The sequence below is a fragment of the Dromiciops gliroides genome, chromosome 1 (assembly GCF_019393635.1).
Source record: "Dromiciops gliroides isolate mDroGli1 chromosome 1, mDroGli1.pri, whole genome shotgun sequence".
In the NCBI taxonomy this organism is placed as follows: Eukaryota; Metazoa; Chordata; class Mammalia; order Microbiotheria; family Microbiotheriidae; genus Dromiciops; species Dromiciops gliroides.
This window is the reverse complement of record NC_057861.1, coordinates 561,317,698-561,344,103: the sequence shown is the minus strand read 5'-3', so window position 1 is coordinate 561,344,103 and position 26,406 is coordinate 561,317,698. Positions and strand designations below refer to the sequence as shown.

The following is a 26,406-nucleotide window of genomic DNA, read 5'->3' as shown; positions in this document are numbered from 1 at the left end:
TGATCGGTTCATTAAATTGACATATATTTTGCTATCAAATGCAATGATAAATAACTAATTGTTCTTCCTGCTGTAAAAATCTTATTATATAGCTAAAGTCAACAAACCTTGCTATAATCCTTTTAGTTTATAAGTTTACAACTGAATTACACCAATTTTTAACATCCAAAATATGATAAATAGAATTATATAATTTGTTGACAAAAGCCAAAAATTGAATGATTAAGAAAAACTGGAAAATGAATTCAATATTTCTGTAGTACAAAAAACAGGAGAGAGAGAAGGGAAGGGAGGAAAAAAGAGAAAAAAAGAAATGTACTCTTGTGTAATGCTGAAAGATTTCTAAATCTCTTACTAGGGGACATGACACTGATGCTATTCCAAGGGACTTGAAAATGAGTCAAAATTACCCTCAAAAAAATCCTGGTGACTTCAACCCTCTACATATGTAATAATGCGTTAAATCAATAAACACTTAAATAAGACTCATTTCAGAGTTCATTGCAAATCTGGTTCACAGCAATAATAAAGTGTCAGTAGTGACTAGCATGATAGGTAATTTTTTCCGTATCACATTCCTTATAAATACCAGTCAAGTCTGATATGCCTTTACTACCTCCTGTCATAGAGCATCACCTTCATTGAGCACATATCTATGCACATTCTTGGATAATGTACCTCAATTCTCACCTTTGACCCTTTGCTCTCACAATTCCCATTGCATGGAAATCATCCTCCACACCCCCATCACGTTAACTCTTATCCATTCCTGACCACCCTAACCAGAAAAGACCCTACTTCTGCAAACTCATATGGCATTCTATATACCTCACAATTTTCACTTCCACTTTACAAAAATTCATAAAACATTTTACAAAACTTAAATTCACAATATTATTCACAACTCACAATTATATTATTATGAATTAACAATTGGCTTCATAGAAAAATAGGGCCAAACAAGTAGCTTGAGAAGCCTAGCACAAGTTATATGGCCACCAGAAGAGAGTTGACTAATTGCCTCCCTGACTGATATCACCCACTTTCAAACAAGTGTTGTGATCAAGTGGAGAAAAGATAAAAATACACGAGGGCACACTAACCCCATATTGTTCTTCATCACAATAGGGTCTTCTTGTTGTAGTCTACTTCTCCAGAGACTGAACAACTGAAACACCTGGATGGCCTAACTATCCAGTTAACCTATCCAAATGTGAATTATGGGCTCTCTGGGGCATTTGACAATGTGGAGCATCTTCTCCTCCTGAATAGTCTCTCTAGGATTTCATGATGGTGCTCTCTCTTTTTCATTCTACTATTTGTTAGATCACTTCTCCACCTCCTTTGCTGGATTGTAACCCATGTCATACCCTTTAAATGTGGTTTACCCCCAGGGTTCTCTCCTTGGTCCCCTTTTCTTTCTATAATTTCTCAATAGGTGAGCTCATCACCTCCCATGGGTTTAATTAATTATCATCTCTATGTAAATGAATCCGAGATCTAAACAATCTAACCTTTGTAATTACCTCTCACCTGTAATGGCCTCCTAATCAGTTTCCCTGCTCAAATCTCCCCCATAACTTTTTGTTTGTTGTTTCTTTTGTGTGTGTGTGTGTGTGTGTGTGTGTGTGTGTGTGTGTGTGTGTGGTGTTTTTTTTCAGGGTAATGAGGGTTAAGTGACTTGCCCGGGGTCACACAGCTAGTAAGTGTCAAGTGTCTGAAGTCACATTTGAACTCAGGTCCTCCTGAATCCAGGACCAGTGCTTTATTCACTGCACCACCTAGCTGCCCCCTCCCCCCTAACTTTGTATGGCCAAAGCACTAGTTGAAAGCCATGTCATTTTCCTGCTCAATAAATTCCAATGGCTCTCAATTACCTCTAAGACAAAATACAAACTCTTCTGTTTAGCATTTAAAACTTCCAAAAAAATAAAATAAAAAATAAAGCTCTTCTTAACCTAGCCCCAAACTATCTTTCTATCTTCCATTACTCCCTTTCATAGACTCTATGATCCTGTAAAACTGGCCAATTTGCTATTTCTTGCAAATGGGTCTCTTTTTGTCTTGGGTTTCTTTGCCTTTGCTCAGGTTGCTATCCTTAAATCTGGAGCATACTCATTCTCGCCTTCAAATACAGAATTTCCTCAAAGTTCAGATCAAATGCTGCTTCCTACATGAGATGTTTTCCATAAAGTCAGCTCAGAGACAGAGAGCTGGACCCAGAATCAAGAAGAGCTGAGTTTGGGGGCAGCTAGGTGGTGCAGTGGATAAAGCACCGGTCCTGGATTCAGGAGGACCTGAGTTCAAATCTGATCTTAGACACGTGACACTTACTATAGCTGTGTGACCCTGGGCAAGTCATTTAACCCTCATGCTGCCTCTTCCCCCACCCCCACCCCCACCCCCACAAAAAGAAGAGCTGAGTTTAAAGACAGACTCAGACACTTACCAACTGTGTGACCCTGAGCAAGTCTATTTGCCTGTCTCCTCATCTGTAAAATGGAGATAATAATAGCCCTACCTTCCAGGGTTTAATTTTTTTTTTTTTTTTAGTGAGGCAATTGGGGTTAAGTGACTTACCCGGGGTCACACAGCTAGTAAGTGTGTGTTAAGTGTCTGAGGCCGGATTTGAACTCAGGTACTCCTGACTCCAGGGCCGGTGCTCTATCCACTGCGCCACCTAGCTGCCCCCCAGGGTTTAATTTTTATAAATTACTTTGCAAATTTTAAAGTGCTATATAAATGTTAGCTATTATAATATTATTAGTTCATGAATATTCATAAATATGAACACATAAATGTAGATAGATGGATGAATAGATGGATGGATGTACGTGTCATTTCCCTGGATATAACATAAACTCTCAGAGGGAAGGAATAATTTCATTTTTGTTTCTATATTACTGCTGCAAGCATGGGACGGCCCTCAGTACATACACTGGTTAGTTAATCCTAATCTCTTGCCGAATGAAGTTATGAATTAATTAATATAATACAATACCAATTAAACTTACTTATACAATCTGAATCAGTGATGGATCAATTTCTACAGAGATAGCGCCAATATTCAATTACACTATGTATGGTTGTCTAAGGTTTTTGCTAATATGTCCTATTACGTGTTAAAATAAAAGAAGTCGGGGCAGCTAGTGGCCACAGTGGATAGAGCACCGGCCCTGGAGTCAGGAGGACCCTGAGTTCAAATCCGTTCTCAGACACTTGACAATTACAGCTGTGTGACCCTGGGCAAGTCACTAACCCCCCATTGCCTCACACAAAAAAAAAACAATTTTAAAAGAAAAGAAAAGAAGTCACAAGGAGTATAGGTATAGAACAGCCAGATAATGATAATTGCATAAAGTGATGATTATGTAAATCTTAAGTTTCTCAAATTACTATAAAATACTGTAGGCACTGCGGCTTATCCCTCATATGGTACTCTTAGATTATGTCCATATAAAAATACTGTGCTGTATGTCTGAAGAAGGTTGAATAAATAATGAAGCAATCATTCCATAGCCCCCTTGGTATTCTCTCAAAACACCAATTGGTAACAACCAATTCCTTACCCTTGCTCCCTTCCACCAGAACCTGCCACTCTCTATTTCCCTTCAAAAGCTCCTAAATAAAAGAAAGGGGTTTCCCCCCCCCAAGGGATCAAATATAGAGCAGCTGAAGGTTAGAGTTTATGTAGTCAACCTCTTCATCTTTAAAATGGGGAAACTGAGGCCCAAAGATGTGAAAAAATCTGGCAGATAATAAAGACTGATTCAACAACAAATATATGTTAAGCATCGACTATGTGTCAGGAATTGTAATAGGTCATTCTGGCACCTAAAGATGATGAGGTTCTGAGCTAGGATAGTGGTCACATATGTGGAGAGAAGTGAACAAATAAAAAGTGTTGTGGAGTAGAATAGACAAGACTCAACAACTGACTAGATATGGAGAATGAAGAAGAATTAAAAGTTAAGTATAGCTCAGTGGGTAAAAACACTGGTCCTGGATTCAGAGGACCTGAGTTTAAAACAGGCACTCAGACACTGACACTTATTAGTGTGTGACCCTGGGCAAGTCACTTAACCCTTATTGCCCCACAAAAAATAAATAAATAGATAGACAAACTAGATAGTTAAATACACTAAATGAATGAATGAATAGATAGATAGATAGATAGATAGATAGATAGTTAGATAGATAGATGATAGATAAATAGATGAAGGAAGGAAGGAAGGAAGGAAGGATAGGAAGGAAGGAAGGAAGGAAGGAAGGAAGGAAGGAAGGAAGGAAGGAAGGAAGGAAAGGAAGGAAGCGAAGGACAGGAAGGAAAACGGTGAATGAATGAGAGTTAAGTATAAGTCTTTAATTGCTGAACTAATACTTGAACTCAGGGTTTCATGATCTCCAAATCCAGTTGACTCAATCCACTCTAGTACATTCTCTCCCAGACTAGGCATAGATTGGGCTGGCCAGAGGATATTTAGGCAAAGTTCTCTCTTGACTCTAATCTCTACTGTTAATTCACTTCCAGACCACTACCACTTATTAAGTGTCTATTCTATACTAAGGACTATACTAGCTACTAAGGTAGTTATTAAAATAATAAAGTCAAGTCTATGAACTATTCTTTTTGGGGGGGTGGGGGGCACATGAAGGTTAAGTGACTTGCCCAGGGTCACACAGCTAGTAAGTGTCAAGTGTCTGAGGCTGGATTTGAACTCAGGTCCCTCTTGAATCCAGGCCTGTGCTTGGAGCTTATATTCTAATGGGGGTGTATCTACATGCACAACTGCTTTAATATAAATATATACTCATCAATATGTAACCATGTATACATATACACATAGTATTGTAAAATCACAATATTCCTGAATTTTTCATTAAATACTAGCTAGTTTCCTCAATGTGAACACTCTTTATAGTGGCAAAGATTGGAACCCATCTTATTTATGCTTTATCCTGTGACACTCTTCTCCATGCTTCAAGAAGATCTACTGTTCTTCTTGCTCTTTTAACATATGTATCAGTGAAGCACTTGAGTTGTCCATCTGTTGTCTGTCATTCTTTTTTCTTTCTTTCTTTCTTTTTTTTTGGTGAGGCAATAGGGTTAAGTGACTTGCCCAGGGTCACACAGCTAGTAAGTGGCAAGTGTCTGAGGTCGGATTTGAACTCAGGTCCTCCTGAATCCATAGCCGGTCTCTATCCACTGCGCCACCTAGCTGTCCCGTTGTCTGTCATTCTTGTTCTATGATCTCTTTTTTTGAACCATACCTTCGTGAGAGGATGCACAAACCATGACATAGTAGATGGAAACGGCTTCAAAACCAAAAATGTCTCAGTTCAAATCTCACCTCTAACACTTACTGGCTGTGTGACCCTGGGAAGTCATTTAACTTCTCATTGCTCTAGTCCAGATTTGATAAACATACGGGTATCAGATTAAAATGTAATGGGACAGGGGCAGCTAGATGGCACAGTGGATAGAGCACCAGCCCTGGAGTCAGGAGTACCTGAGTTCAAATCCTGCCTCAGACACTTAACACTTGCTAGCTGTGTGACCTTAGGCGAGTCACTTAACCCCAATTGCCTCACTTAAAAAAAAAAAGTAATGAGACAATGTTTTAAAAAAATACAATACAACATAGATAATGTTAATTTGTGGTTTTCTAAGTTAATTTGCAGCCCTTAGGAGTGGTTTCTATTTGATTTTGATGCCACTGCTTTAGGCCCTCCCTGGCTTCTTAAACTGTGGATCATGACCTGGAGGTTACAAAATATTTGGCAACGGTAAAAGTTTATGCGTACCTTTTTTATATACCTATATACCTGGAATCTCATAAAAATTTCTGGGGTGGAAAAGGTTTAAGAAGACCTCTTCTAGGAGCAGCTAGGTGGCACAGTGGATAGAGCACTGGCCCTGGAGTCAGGAGGACCTTGAGTTCCAATACGGCCTCAGACACTTAACACTTACTAGCTGTGTGACCCTGGGCAAGTCACTTAACCCCCATTGCCTCACAGAAAAGAAAAAGACCTCTTCTAGACAATCCTCTAAGACTACAAGTTGCAAGAAGGTACCAACTTACTTTGTAAAGAGAGTTTCTTCACCAATTAAATGTTTCTTATACCAATAAAATCACAGGTCCAGTGCTTATCCCCACCTTTCCTGAAAGATGTCTTTGATGAGAATTCCCTGTATGTAAATCTCATTGGTAACATATTCCAAACTAGTTATGCCCACCAAATCATTCTCCATTGTACTTTAGTTAACCATAATCTTAATTCTTTGGAGGTTGTAGTGTTACATGATTCGCAGCAATATTGCAACACCAGAGAAATACTGGGACTTTAAAAAACTGGCTATTGTGTCACAGAACAGCCTGGGATTGTTGAAAGCACAGCTCAAAGTATCTAAATGCAGTCTTGTCCTTTTCCTCCTTCTATTCAATTCTGGGATTAGCTCACTATTTATCTTGCAGTGATTGTGTAAGATATGTTTACTAAAGGAATAACTAATGACCATCCATTTAACTTCCTATCATAGTCCTGCCAGTTAAGCTATATTAGGCATTCTTTATCTATTGTTTTTTCCTGTGGGATTACTAAACTGATTTCTTTTAAGTCGTGTGGATTTCATTGAGAAGGAATTGCTAGCTTGATACAAGAACACAGTATCATCAACAAACCACAGCATATAGAGGACCTTACTATCTACATGGAATCTGTATTCTATTTCTCTTTTATTATCTGTTGTTTAGCTGTGTTCAACTCTTCATGACCCCATTTGGGTTTTCTTGCCAAGATCCTGAATGGTTTGCCATTTCCTTTTCCAGCTCATTTTTACAGATGAGGAAACGAAGCAAACAGGGGTAAGTGACTTGTTCAAGTGACTCGCAAGGTAAGTGTCTGACGACAAATTTGAGTCAGGTCTTCCTGACTCCAGGCCCAGCTCTTCTATCCACTGGGCTACTGCTTCTATGTCTATCCTCAAAGTGATATTCTCCCTGTCCATAGCAAACACCTCTGGTTCTCCTTGTGCTTCATTTGATATTGCTAATTAGAGGATGCCTAAACAAAGTTATTTCTATGATCACCACAATCAAGAAATCCTTATTATCTTAACAGAGGCATATAATCACTAATCATACAACACCATAAAAGGATATAATACAGAAACTAAGTAAAAATCAGGAGGGAAATAAGGGATATAATTTCTATTCTGAATGAGAGAGTAATTGAAAATTATTCCCTTATTCTCCTAATCTTCTCTGCTGGCTCTCAAAGCAGGAGCAGCAGGGATAGTGAGCTAAGATGGGAAGTGAGGTAGGGGGGTAAAGAGAGACAGAGATAGAAGCAGATAAGAGAACAGAGAGATGATAATGAGAATATTAGAGGAAGAATAGGTAATTAGTAGCCTGGTATTCAAAGCCCTCCCCAATTTGGCCAAATTTTTTTTTGGCCAATTTTTAAAGAATATTTTTAGAAAAAAAAATCCTTTTTTTCTCTAGTCTTATCTCCTACTATTTCCAAAGCTCCCCAATACATTTTTATTCCTGGTCTTCAAGACTTGCTCATGCTGCTCCTTTGCCTTAAAAAGCTAGTCCTCTGGGGGGCAACTAGGTGGCCAATGGATAAAGCACCGGCCCTGGATTCAGGAGTACCTGAGTTCAAATCCGGCCTCGGACACTTGACACTTACTAGCTATGTGACCCTGGGCAAGTCACTTAAGCCCCATTGCCCGCCAAAAAAAAAAAAAAAAAAAAAAGCTGTCCTCTCATCCTTATCTATTGAAATGATACGCATCCTTCAAAGTCTGTATCAAATATCATCATTTCCATATTGCATTCATTCCCAGATGAGCCCAGCCACTGTCTACTTCATATTCAAGTAGCATTCAGTTGTACTCTTAACATGGAACTTAATAACATGGTATGTCTTATTTTCCCTATTAGATTATAACTCCAAGAGAGGAAGAAGATGCAAGTTTAGATATGACCTCAGACACTTTAACCTGCCTAATGTTTTAATGGGGTCCAGTCTTAAGGAATTCTGGAAATAAAATTCTCCTTATCAGGGTCTCCCTCCCTCACTCAGATTGCTTGGAGATGCATTGTGGTGTAATAGGAAGTACGTTAAATTTGAAGTCAGGGGACCTAAGTAGGAATCTCAAATCTGCCATTTTCCTACCTATGTCATTTTAGGTAGGTCCCCATCACCATTCTGAGATTCTGCAAAATGAGTGGGTTGATCCTTTCTATCTAAAATCTTAAGTAGACAAATAGCTATTTTACAACCAAATGAGGTTCTCCAAAGTCCTGAGGCTCCAAACTATTATTGCCATTTAAAATATGACTGTGTGATTGCTAACAATATTCTGTTCCAGTATCACTACAGGATTCTCGGTTGTTGGGGTGGTGGTGTTGGGTATTTCATTTTTGCTTTATTTTGGTTTTCCATTGTAATGAATACTCTGCTGTCAAAAAGTCACAAACCAAACTGTGTCCTAAGAAGCATATAAAATGCTTTCTGTTTTCTAGCCTGGTGACCTGGCACTTCCTTCCACAACTAACAAGACAATGACTCCCACAAGGCATGTGTGTGGTTTGGGAAGGCTGCTCCCATTACCACCCTTATAAACTTGGTCTCCATGTTCCTCTTGGTTTAGATTGCCTATGTTCCCGTACTGTTTTATGACAAGGGCTGGAAAAGATTGTGTTATCTGAGGTACTGCCAAAACACCTTCTCAGTCAAGGGATCTCCATTTTAACAACCTGATCCTGATAAATACTGCATATGTATTTACTGGTAACCACAATTTGAAGCTTTGGCAATAAATGTTAAAAAATAGAAGACTTCAAAAAATATTCTCATAGTTTTCAAAAACTACATGCAAGGAAATAGGTTACTCCATCCTTTCATTCTTTGTATTAGCATATCTCAAGCCCCCAATACAGTGGTCCTGGCACATAGTAGTACTTAAAAAGTTTGTTGATTGACTGAATGGACCTCTAATTTCACTGGTATAGGGAACTCCCTCTACCAATGCATGCCAGCATCTTCTCTAAAACTTATATTTTTCAAGAGATTTCCTAGAGCACTGAGAGGTTAAGTGATTTACCCAAGGGTCACACAGCCAGGAATAACCAAATGCAGGATATTAACACAGGTCTTCTTGGCTTTGGAGACAATTATGCAGCCACTAAAAGAATAATAGATGTGAGTTGTTATCCCTCAAATTTTATTCTTTAAAGAGCTTTTTTTTAATGCCATTCTCATTACAGAAAACCCTTCTTCCTCCCTACTCTGACTTCTGCAAAACACTCAAGGTCTTGAAAATTTCCCCAACCTTCTAAAGAACTTGGGAACACTGGTACACAGGAGTATGTGACCAACTCTCACTGCCTATGTATTTCTTCTCTAACACACAAATAACATGTCCACTGTGAAAATCTTAAACAATTTTTACTATTTTCCAAAGCTTTTCATAGGCATGTTGAACTTTAATAAATAGATATACCACAGGTTGTATGGGCCTAGCTAGTATTGAGTTCCACATGCTAGCTAAGTTCAGAGACTTCATCAGGGTAAGCCAGGGAATGATTAAATTCATCAGTGATAGCATGTCACAGAGAACATTTACTAAAGCAAAGAGCTGGGATCTGTGTCAGTGAATGAAGGACCCATAAAATCGTAGACTACTTGCCTGGGAGGCCGCATGGGCCATGAGAGGAGTCCTGAATTTGGGGTCAGAGAACTTGGGTTCAAATATTGACTCTCACTATTAATCATGTAACCCCAGATGAGTCACTTGACCTCTTGGGCCTCAGTTTTTCCACCTATAAAATGAGAGGGTTGGACTTTGAGGTATCTTCTAACTCCAAATTAAATGCATTTAATATATGTTCATCTCTGAGGAAGTTTTTAAGTGAAAAATAATACTTCAGCTTTGATTGGCCAACATACTAGGATTTCTGCTGTTACTTTTCTAGGGAACTAAAAATGTACAAGCTTTCTCCCTGGTAGAATTCATAACAATATCCAGTATTTACATAGTGCTTTAAAGTTTGCAAGAGGTTTACAAATATTGCCTCATTTGTATCCTCACAACACCCTGACAGGGAGGTGTTATTCTCCTTTTGCATATGAGGAAACTGAGGCATATGGAGTTCAAGTGAATTGACCAGCTAATTAGTATCTGGGGTAAGTTTTGAACTCAGTCTCTTCTGACTATGAACTATTCTGAAAGATAAACACTATCTAACCAAATGCATGAGGGAAGGGAAGAGGAAATAAGGAGAACATCATACTGAGACACAAATACCAGAAAAATTATTCCTTTGCACTCACAAGTAGAGTCAAGGGGCTAATCTTACAATGTCTATATTCATAAGAATGCACATAGCACAATATGGTCACACATCATAAAGTGGCCCATACCAACTGAGAACCCCTCAAGTATGTAGTAACCGAATCCCAATGCAATAGAGAGAAGTATGAGGGAATCCTTACACCTGGGAGTACTAGCCATAGACAGTATTCTATTAAAAGAATTATTCACAATAGTTTCAGTGGGAGGTATAACGGCTCCTGACTGCAAAGTATAGAGACCCCATCAGTTAAGAGGCATAGATGCACTCTCTAGTCTTCTGTGAGACTGGTGGTTATCCAAGACCCTCAGATGGGAATCCTGTCATACAGGTGATGACATGGAGATGTAGTAACATTCTTTAGGTCTAATAACATACCGGGTACTATTTGGAATGGAAGTAAACAAAGAAAGAATCAAACACCTTATCCCTTGGCCAAATTCAATACCCTGAAGACAGGTGAATCATTACATGAAGCTGTCTGGAATACATATAAGAAATGGAGTTTCATAGTGAATTAGATTAGGTACTCAAGATCTAAAAACAATGGATCATAAAGGCAATATAAAAAATCCCAAGGACATTAACTTGGGGAAGGACTCATTCTTTGATTAAAAAAAGAAAAACTACTAGAGAAACCAAAAGCTATCAAACAGAAGCAAGGTATAATTGGTACTGCCTTGTTAAATTTATCATCATCATTAGCATAACTCAAACAACAACAACTACTACTACTACCACCTCCACCACTGCTACTGCTGGTTGATATTAATATAGCATGTTAAGGTTTACAAAGCACTTTATATATTATCTCGTTTGATCCTCACAGCTCTAAGAGGTAGATTCTATTATTATATCTATTTTACCAATGAGGAAACCGTCTGAGAAAGGTGAAGTGACTTTTCTAGTTTCATCAAGCTGGTGTGTATCTAACATAAGATTTCAACTCAGGTCTCTTTGGTTCCAAATGCAGAGCTATTTCCACTATGCCCCCTACCCTTCCCAAAGTATTTAATGTATACTTTTTTCTACATACATATTAGAGATTTACAATTTCATAGTTCATAAAAAAGGAGTTCCATTAATAATTCTCCATTTCCCTATTGCCTTCTTAACTCTTTTCGATGAAATGTTAACTCTGTCTTCTCCTCTCTTGTAAAGCTAGTTGAACAAACATGAACCAAGATGACAGCCAACTTAAGGATCTGACTTTTTAAAAAGACCTAGGTCAGCCTACCCTAGACAATCATCAGGATAATGATAACATGTGCCTACCTGCATGTTAAAAATCTGGTAACACTTCCATCATTGAGACAGACAGTTCAGCACTCTACTATTTCCTGCTTCACAGGCCTTTGGGGCAAAAAGACTCACGACAAAAGTTAGCTTTTGAATGTTCCACAATCTCTTGCTTTCAGATGAGAGGGAAACTGCTAGCAAATATTCTCATCAAGCCTCATCTTAGAAGTCAGAGTTTAGGCTCATTTTGTGGGAACTGAAATCTGATCTTTTTGCAGAGGCAATAATTATCAGAGTGGGTCACTGACAGCTGCCTCTCTATAGCTCTGATAAGAACTAAATAGACTAGCATTTCCAGAGGATATATATACCCGTTTCCCTTATTTACCCTTCCAGGAAGTCTGGGAGTATCTCAGAGGCTAATCAGTAATGTGCTGCTGGCCTGATCAACAATAAAAACAAGTTCACAACTGTGCTACAAAGAAAAAAATCTTGTTTCAACTGTTTCAAAACCTTCTAACACACACACACACACACACACACACACACACACACACACATACATCCCTGAAGCCTAGGCACAATAGAGGGTTTCTACCTAAACGTCATGATGATCCCCACCCTATAATTTCCACCCTGTCCAACCTTATCATTTGGCTCAAAAGACCTGCCATTATGGGCTGGAAAAATACTGAATAATCCAAACATAAAGTAAATGAACCAAAGTGGTCACTAACAATTCAAAACAACATCTGTGTCCATCACTTCTCCTTCTATGAGATTTCCTTATGATGGCTGCTGAATACCTAGGCCCTATGCAACTATTAAATTAAACTATTCTCTCTGTTCAATAATAACACATTTCAATAGTAACAGCTCTATAGCTTGCAAAATGCTTTCTATTAAAAAAACTCAATGAAGCTGGTAGCAAAAATATTATCATCACCCTATTGTTGGTGAGGAAATTAAGACTCAAAGACGTTATGCCTTACTCATGGTGACAACAGGAAAGCTAAGCCAGTTCTTCAAACTCAAAAACCCAATGTTCAACTTATTGACCCTCATTCTATTTCTCTCTAGAGTCTATAATAATCTATCATATTTGCATATGACTTTATTAAAGTATATAAAGCATAATAATCCTATGAAGTAGGTATTATTATCTGTGAAGCTGACATTATTACCTATGAAGTAGGCATTATTGTTCCAATTTTACAGAGGAGGAAATTGGGGTAAGAAGAAGTTAAATGACTTTTCCAAGGAAATGAGAGAGCGGGGTGGGGGTGGAGGGACAACACTGAGTTTTTATATAAACCCAAACTTGAGTCTAAACCAAGAATTCTTTCTACTACATCATGTTAGCTTTGTTGAACTTTCAGTCACCTCTACCCTCCCCCCTTAAATTAATCTTTGGGAAGCATCTAAGTGGCACAGTGGATAGAGCACTGGCCCTGGAGTCATGAGAACCTAAGTTCAAATTTGGCATCAAGCAGGTTGTGTGACCCTGTGCCAGTCATTTAAACCTGACTGCCTCCAAATTTTTTTTAACTTAATCTTTGAAACATGTGTTAGAACCTGAAGGTAGCATAACAAGTTGACATGTCAGACCCACCAACTCTTTTTATGTGGCTGACCCATTAATAGTTCTCTGAAATTTTCCTCACAATTCACTGTCACATCATTCTCTATCCAATTAACTTATATTCTGTTGAAGCAGGCATGGAGAGAGATTTCATATGATTTGGCTCCACATATTACCATAAACACAGCATTGTTCTGTTCTAATTTGATCTTTAGATATAAGCTAAGTCACTTTATAAGAATCCAAGGTAATTAGATCCAACCCAATAAACATTTATTAAGCACCTACTATGTTCCAGGATGTGCACTGTTTTGAGGATAAAATTAATCACAATCTCTGCCCTCAAAGAGCATATAATCTAAAGCGACAGACAACATATAAAAGGAGGCAGGAAAAGGGGAGGAGGGGACACTTGAGGGTACCCAGTCCCCACAGGAGGAAAGAGTTTGGCTCTTTGCTAAGACCCCTGGAGCTTGTTATTTTGCTCATCTTCCTAGACAAGGAAAGATCTTACGGGGGTACAGGAGGATGGGATTACACAACCCTAAGGGGAGGTCAAACTAGTCAGGAAAGAATGTTCTCTGGGAGAAAGAAGGAGTTAGGGACCCACAACAATTCAAGGAGAGCCACAAGATGTCTGCTGTGACCAAGACTGTGGATTAAGGGTAAAGGCTGGTAGCAATCTGCCTCCACTTCCTGTGTTTTCCTAGGAAGTGTCTCTGAGAAATGTGATAAAGCTCTGCAAAGGTTTTTCTCCAAATCCCCTTCCCTTCCCCCATACCTCTTCATGCCAGCATGTTATCAGACATTCCTTCACGATTTGTTCTTCATTGTAATTGTTCTTTTATTCTGACTGTATCTCTCTTCACATAAAATATCTGGTCAACCCCCCACAGGAATATCCTTTAGTTGTCATTAAAGAGTACAAATGTGGAAGACTGGCTATTTGGTTTCACAAACAGTAAGTGGCAAGTAAGGATTCTTTTCCAGATTAGGTCCCAGTCGCTGGCCAATTGTTAAAGGATTTCTTAACTAGGGGAATGACAAGCTGTGATTTTAGTTCATTACTAATTCAAGCATTTGAATAAATCGCTCATATGCTGAACTATAAAATGGATTAGGAATTTATTCTTTTCTCTCTTAGAAGAATGAGGCTATTGTAGTCAGCACAGGTGCCTAAAAGAAAGCACTCCCGGCCCCTTTCAAGAATGAAAAAGGAAAAGGGAATGAATGGACAGGAGAAAGGGCCGACTTAAAGAGCAGGCTCCATCTCTAAGCTGTCCTGTGAGAGGAGTTGAGTGCTTTGGGAGGATCTGTTCTGTCACTTTCTCTGGAGAAGAGAGGGAGTATGTGTGCTTGCTTTGAAGTATCTGAAGGAAGGACTGTCACATGGAACAGGATTTGGCTCATCTTGGTCCCAACGGGCAAAATTAAAAGTAGTAAGTAGAAATGGTGGGGCGGAAAATTTAGATTTAAAATAAGGGGAAACTTCCCAACAATTAGAGCAGTTCACAGTGAAATTGGCTAATATGAGGGGCAGTTTATTCCTTTTCATCCCTTGAAGCAAAGGCCAAATGGTCATTTGCTGGGATAGGGGTATCATATTTGGTAAAAAAATTGGACTATATCCTTCGCCTAAGCCTAAAAAATTCCTAGAAGTCTTCTCCTAACCCTCAGATTCTATGATTAATTAATTGAGTGAAAGATAACTGAGATCTACTAGCTCATTTGTAAAGCATAGGAAATATCAAGAAAAAAATTTTTAGTCTGTACTTCACACATATTCGTGCCGAAGCCAATTATAGATGATTTTAAAAGGATCCTACCTTTTAAAATTATTTGGAGACAATTAAGCATTTACTGAATGTAAACCTAGCTATATTGTTACTTATGATTTCAATGAAGCAGAACCTGAGAACTTAGATTATAATTCCCATGAGTGATGGGATCCAACCTTCCACAGTACCCAGTTTAGATCCAGATGAGATTAGCTATATATCACAAATTACTTTATGTGAGTTGTGCTTTGATTTTTTAAATTCAAATTCGACTCATTCGTGTGTGTGTGTATGTGTGTGTGTGTGTGTGTGTGAGAGAGAGAGAGAGAGAGAGAGAGAGAGAGAGAGAGAGATTTAATAGTATTCAGAGGATCCTGGTGTTTTGTAAAGAATTAATTGTGATTTGAGGTTTCTATGACCCCATCTTTGCCTAAAATTAGAAACCCCATTTGCCCTGACCTCGCTCCAGCGAACACCCGAGCACTTGCATGGGCCTGGCCAAATTATAATGAGGGTAGCCCCACCATGACTGAAAGCAGGGTGAGGGCAGTCAGGTGACCTCCAGAATCTGGAAGCTGAAGGGGGGCTGGCAGTTGTAGAGAGGCTTGTTAATTCTGTCAATCAGGGCTGCTGACCAATTAGCTTGGGGCTGTGTGTCTGTCTTCCCTATTTCCTGGGAGCCTGGGGGTTGCTAGGAAGGAGAAGGGAGGAGATTGGCCATTCTGGTGTTGAGCTGGAAAAGACAGGAAGCAGCCATGTGTTCTCAGCTGATCCCTGGGCGGTGGTATTATTCAGGTTGTATCATTTCCCTTCCCCCATTCCTTTTTTTTTTCCTTTCCCTTAATTCTACTAATCTTACCTGTGTTTTTAAGTTCATTCTTGTTAATAACCCCTGTTCTGTTTTTGAAAGATGCTGTTAATCTCATTCCTTGCCGTAATATTGCAGCCAGCCGCCTAACACTCCCCAATTAAAATTTGCCCCTGGTTTTGGGGTCATAGTGTAGAGACAACATGATTTAAATCATTCAGGTACCTTTGATTCTTTTTCACTAGATCCATGATGGAGAGGGCTTTTGTGGTGGTGATGGCCATTGTCATCTTTGTCATTTATTATCATAATAGTTGAAGTAACATCCTTGAATACTAACCTTTGACTATCCTGTGAAAAGGTGCAGGGGAATAAGGAAAATAGAAATGGCAATTTATGGAAGTTCCTACCAGGGTGATGTACAATGAGGCCTTTAAAAGTCCTGCCAAAACCATTATGATACTTGTGAAAACTTAGAAGGAACCCTAATATGCTAGTGACTTCATCTCTAGTGAAAACACTGATCATGTTAGTGCCCAGGTTATGGTGATGCAACTGTTTTGGTTTTCTTTTAAATTGAGGTGGCACAAGCTTTCAAGTTTTCCTTACTTCCTACACGATTATAAAATAGACACAGAAGGCAAAGAAGCAAATGGTATTCCTTCATGATCTGTACTACAAGAAGCCAAAATAAAACTGGACAAATAGGAAATGCCAATACACACTTGTTGAAAATGCTTTGGTGTTGTCAAAATAAGGGAATGTGATAGATGAGATTTGGCAGATACTCAGGAGCTCACCTGAGTGGATTACTGGCTGATTTGACTAGATTACTAGTTGACTAGATTCTAAGCACATCTGGCTGGTACTTGAGAGTACTTAAGAAAGCATGGTTCTCAGAATCTAAAAAAAAACTTTGAACTTCCAGCCCAGTCAACCAACCAGCTTGAAGAACCTCCCATTCCTGGGAGGGGACAGGAAGGAGGAAGGAGAGCCTTCGTAGAGAGCACTCTATCTTTGGGGTTCCTGACTTCACCATGGTGACAGACAACACAGAGAAGTTGAGGAAAGATAGGACTGCCAGGTTGTAGGAATTCTGTTCTCAATCTTTCTCTTCTTTTATTATCTTTCAATAAACCTTTAAAAACCTAAACTCGTTTTATCAGTGATTTTAGTCAATTTCCCCTAAAACTGGGGGAACAGATTAGGACCCACATTTAGAATTTTAAATTGCACAGTGTTGATGGCACTTGTCACTAAAGCAGGAAAACCATAAGTTTCTATAAAATGGACAAGAATATCTTCATAATACATCATAACACAGTATCATAACAAAATTGAAAAGTTTAGGCAAAGGCTTAATGCTGTTTTTGCCAACAATACGCTCATCTGCAAGTTATATAATTTATTGCAGATTGATAAGAAACAACTATCTCTAAACCCATATTTGATGAAAAAAAGAGTAGAAATTGAGGAGTTAAAGTCATTCCCCAATTGAGAAATGGTCAAAGGATAAGAACAGGCAGTTTTCTGATGAAGAAGTCAAAGCTATCTATTGCCATATGAAAAAATGCTCTAAATCACTATTGATCGGAGAAATGCAAATTAAAACAACTCTGAGATATCGGTAACTTCACACCTATCAGATTGGCTAATATGACAAAAAAAAAAGAAAATAATAAATGTTGGAGAAGCTGTGGAAAAATTGGAACACTAATGCATGGAGCTGTGAAGCGATCCAACCATTCTGGAGAGCAATTTGGAACTATGCCCAAAGGGCTATGGGACTTTTCATGCCCTTTGACCCAGTGGTACCACTGCTAGGTCTGTATCCCAAAGAGACTGTAGAAAAGGGAAAAGAACCCACATGTTCAAAACTATTTATAGCAGCTCTCTTTGTGGTGGCAAAGAATTGGAAATCGAGGGAATACCTATCAATAGGGGAATGGCTAAATAAGTTGTGGTATCTGAATGTAATGGAATACTATTGTGCTGTAAGAAACGATGAGCAAGAGGAGTTCAGAGAAACCTGGAAGGACTTACATGAACTGATACTGACTGAGAGGAGGAGAACCAGGAGAACATTGTGCACAGTAACAACAACATTGTGTGATGAACAATGGTGATAGACTTGGCTCTTCTCAGCAGTGCAATTATCCAAAACAGTTTCAAAGAGCTCATGATAGAAAATCTTCTCAACATCCAGAAAAAGACAAATAAACAAACCTGTGAATTATGAATGCATATTGAACCATACCGTTTCTACTTTTGGACTGGTTTTTTTTTTTCCCTTCTTTTTTGAGGTTTATACCTTGTGCTCTGATTCTTCTTTCACAAGATGACTAATACAGAAATATGTTTAATGTGATTGTACATATACAACCTATATCAGACTGTTTTCCATTTTGGGGAGGAGGGAGGGAAGGGAGGCTGGGAGAAAAATTTGGAACTAAAAATCCTGTGAAAACAAATTTGTTTTCAAAATTGATCATAGACCAATTATCAGAATAACAATAAACCTAGAAAGGCAATACATTTTGAAGTTTGTGGAAGGGGCTAAATGAAGATCCTTCTAATGGGGAAGAAAAGTGACAAGTGCCCCTTTACAATTCTGCTTTTTATAAAGGTCACAGAAGGAGTTAAGAAAGCCAAACTGGCTAAAGGTAACATTGTTCTGTTTTGTTTGTTTTGAAAGAGGAAAAAAGAATATATACTAGGAGAGAAATTAGAAAGGAGTGGAAAGAATTTACTATTGCTCATTATTGGGATATACCAGAAAAGTATATAAACATGAAAATAAATTTGGGGGGAATAAGTATTTTATGAACATTACTCTAACCTAAATCTGACAAAGGAGGACTGAACGAGTGCTCACACACACACAGAGCCAGCCCTTGACATACTTTGAATTCAACATGTAAATAAGAGGAGATGGGCAAAGATGAATTTGAGGTTAAAGAGGGAAGGTAGAGTTAATGATAACAAATTTCAATTACAGAGGGCTTTTTTAAAGGGGGAGGAATAAAAGGAGAAGAAGAGGGTGTAAAAACTAGTGATTTTGGTTTGGGCTGGTGGAAGAGATGATGAACAGAAGAGTAGAATTAGAGTACTTCACTTATAGATGACTATAGATCCCATTCCATCTCATTCCCTACCTTATTTCTCTTTGTAAAGAGAATGATAAGGAACCAAAAAAGGGGAAAAAATGTAAGAGGATGAAATGGAAGGGGAAAAATAATGATCTACAATCAATATGAATTTTCCATAAAATGGAAAAAGAAAGAATGAATTAAGAAGCAGAATTCAACAATATGTTTAAAAGAAACTCACTTGAAATATAAGGATGCAAATGAAGCTAAAATGAAGAAGAAAATTTATTATTCCTCAGATGAATGCAAAAAAAAAGTAGGAGTGGCAATAATAGCAAGTAAAAAAGTCACAATCTAAAGAGATAAGCATGGGGCAGCTAGGTGACATAGTGGATAAAGCACCAATCCTGGATTCAGGAGGACTTGAGTTCAAATTTGGCCTCAGACACTTAACACTTACTAGCTGTGTGACCCTGGACAAGTCACTTAACCATCATTGCCCTGTCCCCTGAAAAAAAAAGATAATAATGGAGACTATATTACGAATGAATTATAAATAGCAATACATAAAATATACACACTGAAAGATATAGAATCTAAATTCTTAAAGGAAAAGCTAATAAAACTACAGGTAACACAACTGTAATAGTAGAGTACCTCAATGTCAGACCTAGATAAATCTAATCAAAACATAAATAAGAAAGAGGTTAATGATCTGAATAGAATTTTATGAAAGTTACATTATGTATCTATATTATATCTCTGACAATTATTAAACAGAAATTGAAAGGAATATACATATTTCTCAGCTACTTTTCAAAAAAATTACCCTTTGCTAAGGTATAAAAACCTCAGAAACAAATTTTTAAAAGGAAGAAATATTAAACACATTCTTTGCTGATGTGAATGCAAATATAAATATATATTTATTAAAGTGCACTTGCAAAATGGATTCAATTCCAGTAGTTCCCTACTGCCTCCAAGATCAAATACTAAATGTTCTGCTTGGTATTCAAAGCCCTTCATAAGCTAGTCCCCTCCTACCTTTCCAGTCTTCTTATACCTTAATCCCTGACACATACTTTTCTATCCAGTGACACTGGCCTCCTAGCTGTATCATGAATAAGACACTCCATCTCTTGACTCCAGTTATTTCTGGATGTCCCCATGCCTAGAACACTCTCTCCTCCACTCCACCCTCTGACCTCCCTGACTTCCTTTAAGTACCAACTAAAATCTCATCTTTTACTGTAAACTTTCCCCAGTCCCTTTTCATTCTAGTGCCTTGCCTCTTTAATAATTTCCTATTTACAGTCTTCCTAGAGAGAGGAGCGAAGAGACCTGGAGAGCGGGAGGAACGTGGAGCGAGGTGAGGGTTGCAGCAAGCATCGAGGAATCTGCAGGAAGCTCAAGACAGAGGTCAGAGGATCGCTCCGTGCTGATGGTAAAGCCAAATTTGAGTAAGAGAAGTTGATAACTATAAAGCAAGAAATTTCTGAAGAATCACCAGCAGCATACTTACAAAGTGTCCAGAGCAATGTTTCTGATCACCCTGAGGTTACAGCATCTTGTAAACAGAAGGCTGGGTGGAAGAGACAGTGGGGAAACCCCACACTGGAAAGAATGAAGGTAGAGGAAGGAGATTTTGAATACAAGGTTGACATATTTGGAGGTTTCACTGAGATTTGAAGACCCCTGCTAAGTTGAACCCCGTTTTTTACTTCGCACACTTGGCACCAGCAGGAATCCTTTGTGTTCCAGTCTGCACTCAAACTTGGAGGTTCTGCCTGGAAGATCTCCAAGAAACAGATAGAAATCCCAGATTATTCCTGGTACACTGATGGTTCCTGCCTCCGAAATGATTCTGGTGAATTAACTAGTGGATATGCTAGCACCACTACTGAAGAGATCATTGAATCGGGACCCCTTCATTTGGCTTCTTCAGCACAATAAGCCAAACTTGAAGCTTTCGAATGAACAAGAGGAAAACGAGTGAACATTTACACGGCTAGCAGTTATTTTCTAGAGACTCAATCTTAAATCAGCCTACCCTGCAGTTGGAACCTGCAGACTGGGTCTATTGGAAAAGGCACCTATGCAAGGATTCCCTTCAGCCCAGGTGGAAAGGTCTCTACCAAGTCTGGCTCACCACCCCCTCTGCTTCAAAACTGAAGGGAATTGGGACAGCTAGGTGGCGCAGTGGATAAAGCATCGGCCCTGGATTCAGGAGGACCTGAGTTCAAATCCAGCCTCAGACACTTAACACTTACTAGCTGTGTGACCCTGGGCAAGTCATTTAACCCCAATTGCCTCACCAAAAAACAAACAAACAAAAAACGGAAGGGAGTTGATAGCTGGATACACCTATTGCATCTGAAGAAGGCTCCAATCTTGGATAGATGGCCCAGCACACTACCAGCAGTACCAAATTCTCTCTAACCCAGAAAAAGAAGCAGGTGACAGCAGGGGCAGACCACTTTTCCAAGACACTGGATGTGAGCTGAGAATACTGTGTTCCTTTCTCCAGCTTACGTTAATTTAAAACTTTTTGCAACCTACGTCCCTGTACCAGCTGCTGAATGTACCCTAGTTGCTATTCTTTCTGTATTATCTATTCCCATTAGCAAATTCTTTTTCACTCTTTAAAAAAAATACATATTTTTTGTATAGAGATATATAGATATAACCTATATCAGATTACCTGCTGTCTAGGGGAAGGGGGAGGGAGGGGAGGGAGGGAGAAAAATCTGAAATTGTAAAGCTTGTATAAACAAAAGTTGAGAACTATCTTTACATGTAACGGAAAAAATAAAATACCTTATACATTAAAAAAAATACATATTTTTATTTAAAGTTTTGAGTTCCAAATTTTATCCCTTTTTCCCTCCTTTGCCTTCCCCCTCCCTGAGCAATCAGATATAGCTTATACATGTGCAATTATGTAAAACATTGCCATGTTAGTCATTTTGTATAAGAAAACTTGAATAAAAGAAAAAATGAAAGAAAGTGAAAAATAATAAAAAAAAATTTCCTATTTATCTGATATATATATCTTGCTTTGTATATATTTATTGCAAGTTTTCTCCCCTGTTATACTGTAAGCTCCTTGAGGGCAGGGACTGTCTTTGCCTCTTTTTGAATCCTTACTGCTTAGCACAGTTCCTGGCACATATTAAGTTTCTAATGTTTATTGATTGATTATTGATTTTTTGAATAAGTCAAACTTAAATGTAGACCAAATAATATAATCCTAAAGAATGCAAAGGTCAAAGAACAAGTTACAGAAAAAATAAACATTTTTATCACAGAAAATTACAATAAATCAAACTAGTAGGATGCAATGAAAACAATCATTAAGGGAAAATTTATACCTTTACATACTTTCATCATCAAAAGAGAAAGAACAGATCAATGAATTGCACATACAACTTTTAAAAATCTAGAAAAGAAGCCATTTTATCTGTGAGCATAGTAGATGACAGAGCATTAAACAAAAAAGTAGTAGGACAGGATGGTAGTACAATGACTTGTCTTAAGACCATTTCTATCTAAAATCCACAGAACAAGATGAAGAAAATGAGTTATCAATAACAAGGATAACTGATATTTGTGTGGTTCTTCAAGTTTTGCTCTAAACGTGCATTATCTTTACAACACCCCTGGGAGGTAGTATTATTAGTACTATTACTATAGTACTAATTAGTATCATTATTTCCAATTATTATTATTATCTTCATTTGGTGGATGAGAAGCTGAAACTCAAAGATCCTTTCCCATGATCACACAGTTAATATTATACTGGAGTGTTTGCTGATAGAGTTGACTTTTTAATAATCAGAACAGCAACTGCTCAGATTAAGATGACCCATTCAGGTTAAATAATAATAACTCACAATTATATAGCACTTTTAAGTTCAAAATGAGCTTTCCTCATAGCAATCCTTAGAAGCAGTACAGAGTAGTGAGCAGATTGCCAACCTCGAGTCAGGGAATCCTGGGTTCAAGTACAAATTTTGACATATATAAGCAAATCTTTTAACCTGTCAGTGACCCCAGAAGACAGGATTGAAGTTTCTGTATTGGTAGAGGGACTTTCTTCATGAGTTGCTTACACTAATGACATCACAGACTCGTACCAAAGAAAACCTCACCAAAAGCCCATGAAGCATATTGTATAGGTTAAGAGAATGACAGGCTAATGTGACCTATCTAGGGTGACAGAGATAGTAAGCAGCAGTGCTGGTACTTGAACATTGGTATCTTAATTCCCAAGCAAAAAATGTTCTTTCCACAATAGTCAAAGGAGTATAGTGGTAGACATATCTAGAGACCACAGAACTAAATACCAATCACTAATTCTTTACCCAGAATTCAAGAATAGTAACCCTTTAAACCTATAATTGAGATAGATTTTTTTTAACATGTACATTAAAACTAAATCTTTATAAAATCCCTTTAATATTAAGGGCTATAGGAGTATGGCTATAATTTGGTGACTTCCATAGGAATTTTGTGGATACATATAGCCAGCACTTCTTAAAAAACAGCTGCTTGGAAGGTCTGCATGAAATTGACTTATTAAAAAACAACAATTCTAGAGCATCAGCTTCCCAAAACTTTGTTTCCTTTCTTCAAATAATGCAGCTGTCCTTCTTCTGAACATTAAACAAATACTCCATAGTCAATTATTTATTACCAAGCCTAGTGATATGGGAAGGGGAGGACTGAGAGAGGGAGGGAGGCAGCAGAAGCCAAGAAAGACTGCTTTTCATTCAAGATTCATTTAAATCAATCCTTATTTTACTCAGGCTAAAGCAAGAAGTGTATCTTACCTATAAACTCCTTAGTTATCGCACCCACCAACCCCAGCATAATTTCTTAGCAGCTGTAAACATCTAGGGCTAAGATGAATTGTTCATGGGAGACTCCAGTCACTGGAGTCCCCTAACAAGCCATTGTGTCTTCAAACAGATGTTTCTGCTTTGAACACTGAGATCTTAATGGGCAGCTTTCCTGGTTTGCTGCCAGTGATGATGATTTTTAATAATAACAATGTTCTCAAATAATAAAGCTATTTAATAGTACCTGTAAAACTTGGCATAAGGCAAGTAGAAAAGCCTTTCTAATGTGATTCGTGAGTTTCTTCTTTGAGAGACAGCAACAAAAGAGTTACTGTTTTTTCTCAGGCAGCAAATGCTTCAGTTTTATAGATCTAGGTCCAGAGTAGAGATCAATCACTATGGAATGGTGTTTGTCATTCCCACGCAAAAATCAAAGCCTGGCAGCCCCAAACACATATGTGTTTCTCTCATTTCTTTAAATGCTTCTCAGGTCCCAAGGTTGTTCTTTCCCTTGTATTTCTTGAGGCACTGAAAGAAACAATCTATTTGGAAGATTATTTTCAAATTGGCCTCAGGAACTCTCCCAAGGATAGGTCTCAGTCAAAATTACCTATTATTCTTTCTTCTTGTTTCATTTATTACAGGGCAGGTGTCAAGTCTCTCTAAATAACTTTATTTGAACAAAAAGCACAAAAATAAATAAAAAGCCCTTTCACAACCTACACAGATGGAATACTTTCCCCCCAGTTTACCCCAAGTAATCATTCTCCTTAGATTTTTTGCTTATATGGGTTCTATCCTCACTACATGGTTTTCTCTGGGCTTCAGACTAATTCAAATATAATGGAACCTGAGAGTTTCTAGTCAACTGACAGCTCAATATGAGACAGCAATGTCATGTCAGAATAGATCATCTCTGAAGTCCCCTATAGTTCTGAGAGTCTGAGTGTAGGGAATTCTCAAAAGCAAAATCTACTGTTACATACCAGAAACATTTCTCACCTCCCACCAACTCCTCTCTAGCCTGTCACATGATACCAAAATATTACAGTGCTTGTTCCAGCTGACTGACAATCATAATGGTGAGTAGTGATGGCTCATGAGAGGCAGGTAGGGAAGAAAAGTATCTAAGATCCAATTTTTAAAAATAATAAACTCTGCCATTTCATTACCATGTCATTCTTGCATAAACACCCAGCGGGAACTCTGATCTTGAGAATATTATATATTTTACCAGTTTTTCACCCATTTCCCTAGCAGCAGTAACCCCAAGTTCCAGGAGGATGGAAAGGGCTAACTGCTGTCTTCCCTTTGGATCCTCTAAAATAGGGCTTCCATGAGGAGAAGCCAAATTGACTTCTGTTTACCACAGCTTTGCTTCTACCGACTTGGGAACCTCTAGGTTGGTGCTTATGGGTAATATGACACATGGAAAATGTCAGTACAGTCATCCCTCAATATTTGTGTCTTTAACTTTAGTGACTTCAAGCATTTGTCTGATTTTACTAGTTACTTCATTTTCACTTTGGCATGAGCAACCCCACACATTTGTAACTATGCACAGTAGAGAAAAAAATGAGAGATTCAATGCAAGCAAGTTTGTGGAGCAGCTGGTATCCTACTAGGCACTTCACTGGTCTTGTTCATCCTACCATTGTAGAGCATAGAGCTCACCATGCATATTTTCACTGTCTGACTTTAAAACTCAAGTTTTAAAGGCAATTATGCCCTCAAAATGTAGTACAAGTCCTTTGGGTTCTAAGCCCAAACATGCAAAGTCAGGGATGTGGCTTGGAGAAAAAATGAAGGTATTAGATAAATTGCATGCCAGAATGTCTACAGCTGCTGTCAGCCTAATCAACTAGTTGCCTAGAGACCTTGAAGCTGCCAATCCCATCAATTTCAGCTTCAACGTTAAATGTCAACTCACCTCTATGTTCCCATATCCCAAGACCCTTAAGGATCTCAAAGAGTGCATAAAGCAGACACTGCTAATGGATTGTTTTAAGCTGGTGAATCCTTTATGATCTCCAAGGCCATCCATCAGCCATGAAGGTGTAAGTAGTAGTAAGTCAGAGGTGATGTTGTGACCTTGCCAGTCTTAGTGTCTTTCCACAGCAGCAACTAAAGTCCCAGCAATCTCTCCCTTGGCTGCCCTCTGAAAACCTATTTATTTGGTACAGTAGATTTTGTGTGTTATGAAAAGTGAATATTGCCTGAAATCAATAATTTTTATTGATACTTTGGCACAAAAGGTCACAGAATTCTAGGGATTAGCAAGAAAAAATGTTTTGCATGTTACCAATTTTATTTTGTGTACTGTATTTTATGGGTAGTCTGGTAACTGTGTTATGAAAAGTGAATGTTATCAAATTTAATGTTTTGTTATAAAGAATTATAAGCAGAAAAGTATATTTTCGGCAATCTCTAATGAAAGATTACAGTTTTTGGTGGTTGCAGGAACCTAACGCCCTATTTACCATAGGTTCAATGTATCAGCATTTGTGTTTTTGACCTTTGCACTATTTTCTCTTTTCTTTTTGCACCATTTTCTCATTTCTTAGAGCATGTTATTCCCATGAAAGCTGAGGATTGACTATTTTCTCCTAGATAAAATTTAGCTACAAAGAACACAGAAAGGCTCAAAGAAGTAGAAAGTCATACGATAGAGAAAAGGCCAATGTGAAAAGTATAGGCAATAACTA

The 26,406-nt window shown here is 38.2% G+C and overlaps 2 protein-coding genes across 3 annotated transcripts in view; one reads left to right on the top strand and one right to left on the bottom strand.

Annotated features, from left to right (window-relative positions):
* Positions 1-26,406, bottom strand: part of MOB3B (MOB kinase activator 3B) — a 291,776-nt gene that overhangs the window by 203,099 nt on the left and 62,271 nt on the right. The window lies entirely within an intron of this gene.
* Positions 21,260-26,406, top strand: part of IFNK (interferon kappa) — a 59,097-nt gene continuing 53,950 nt past the window's right edge. The window contains 1 exon segment of the mRNA XM_043998942.1: positions 21,260-21,355. Coding sequence (XP_043854877.1) covers positions 21,260-21,355 — 96 coding nt within the window.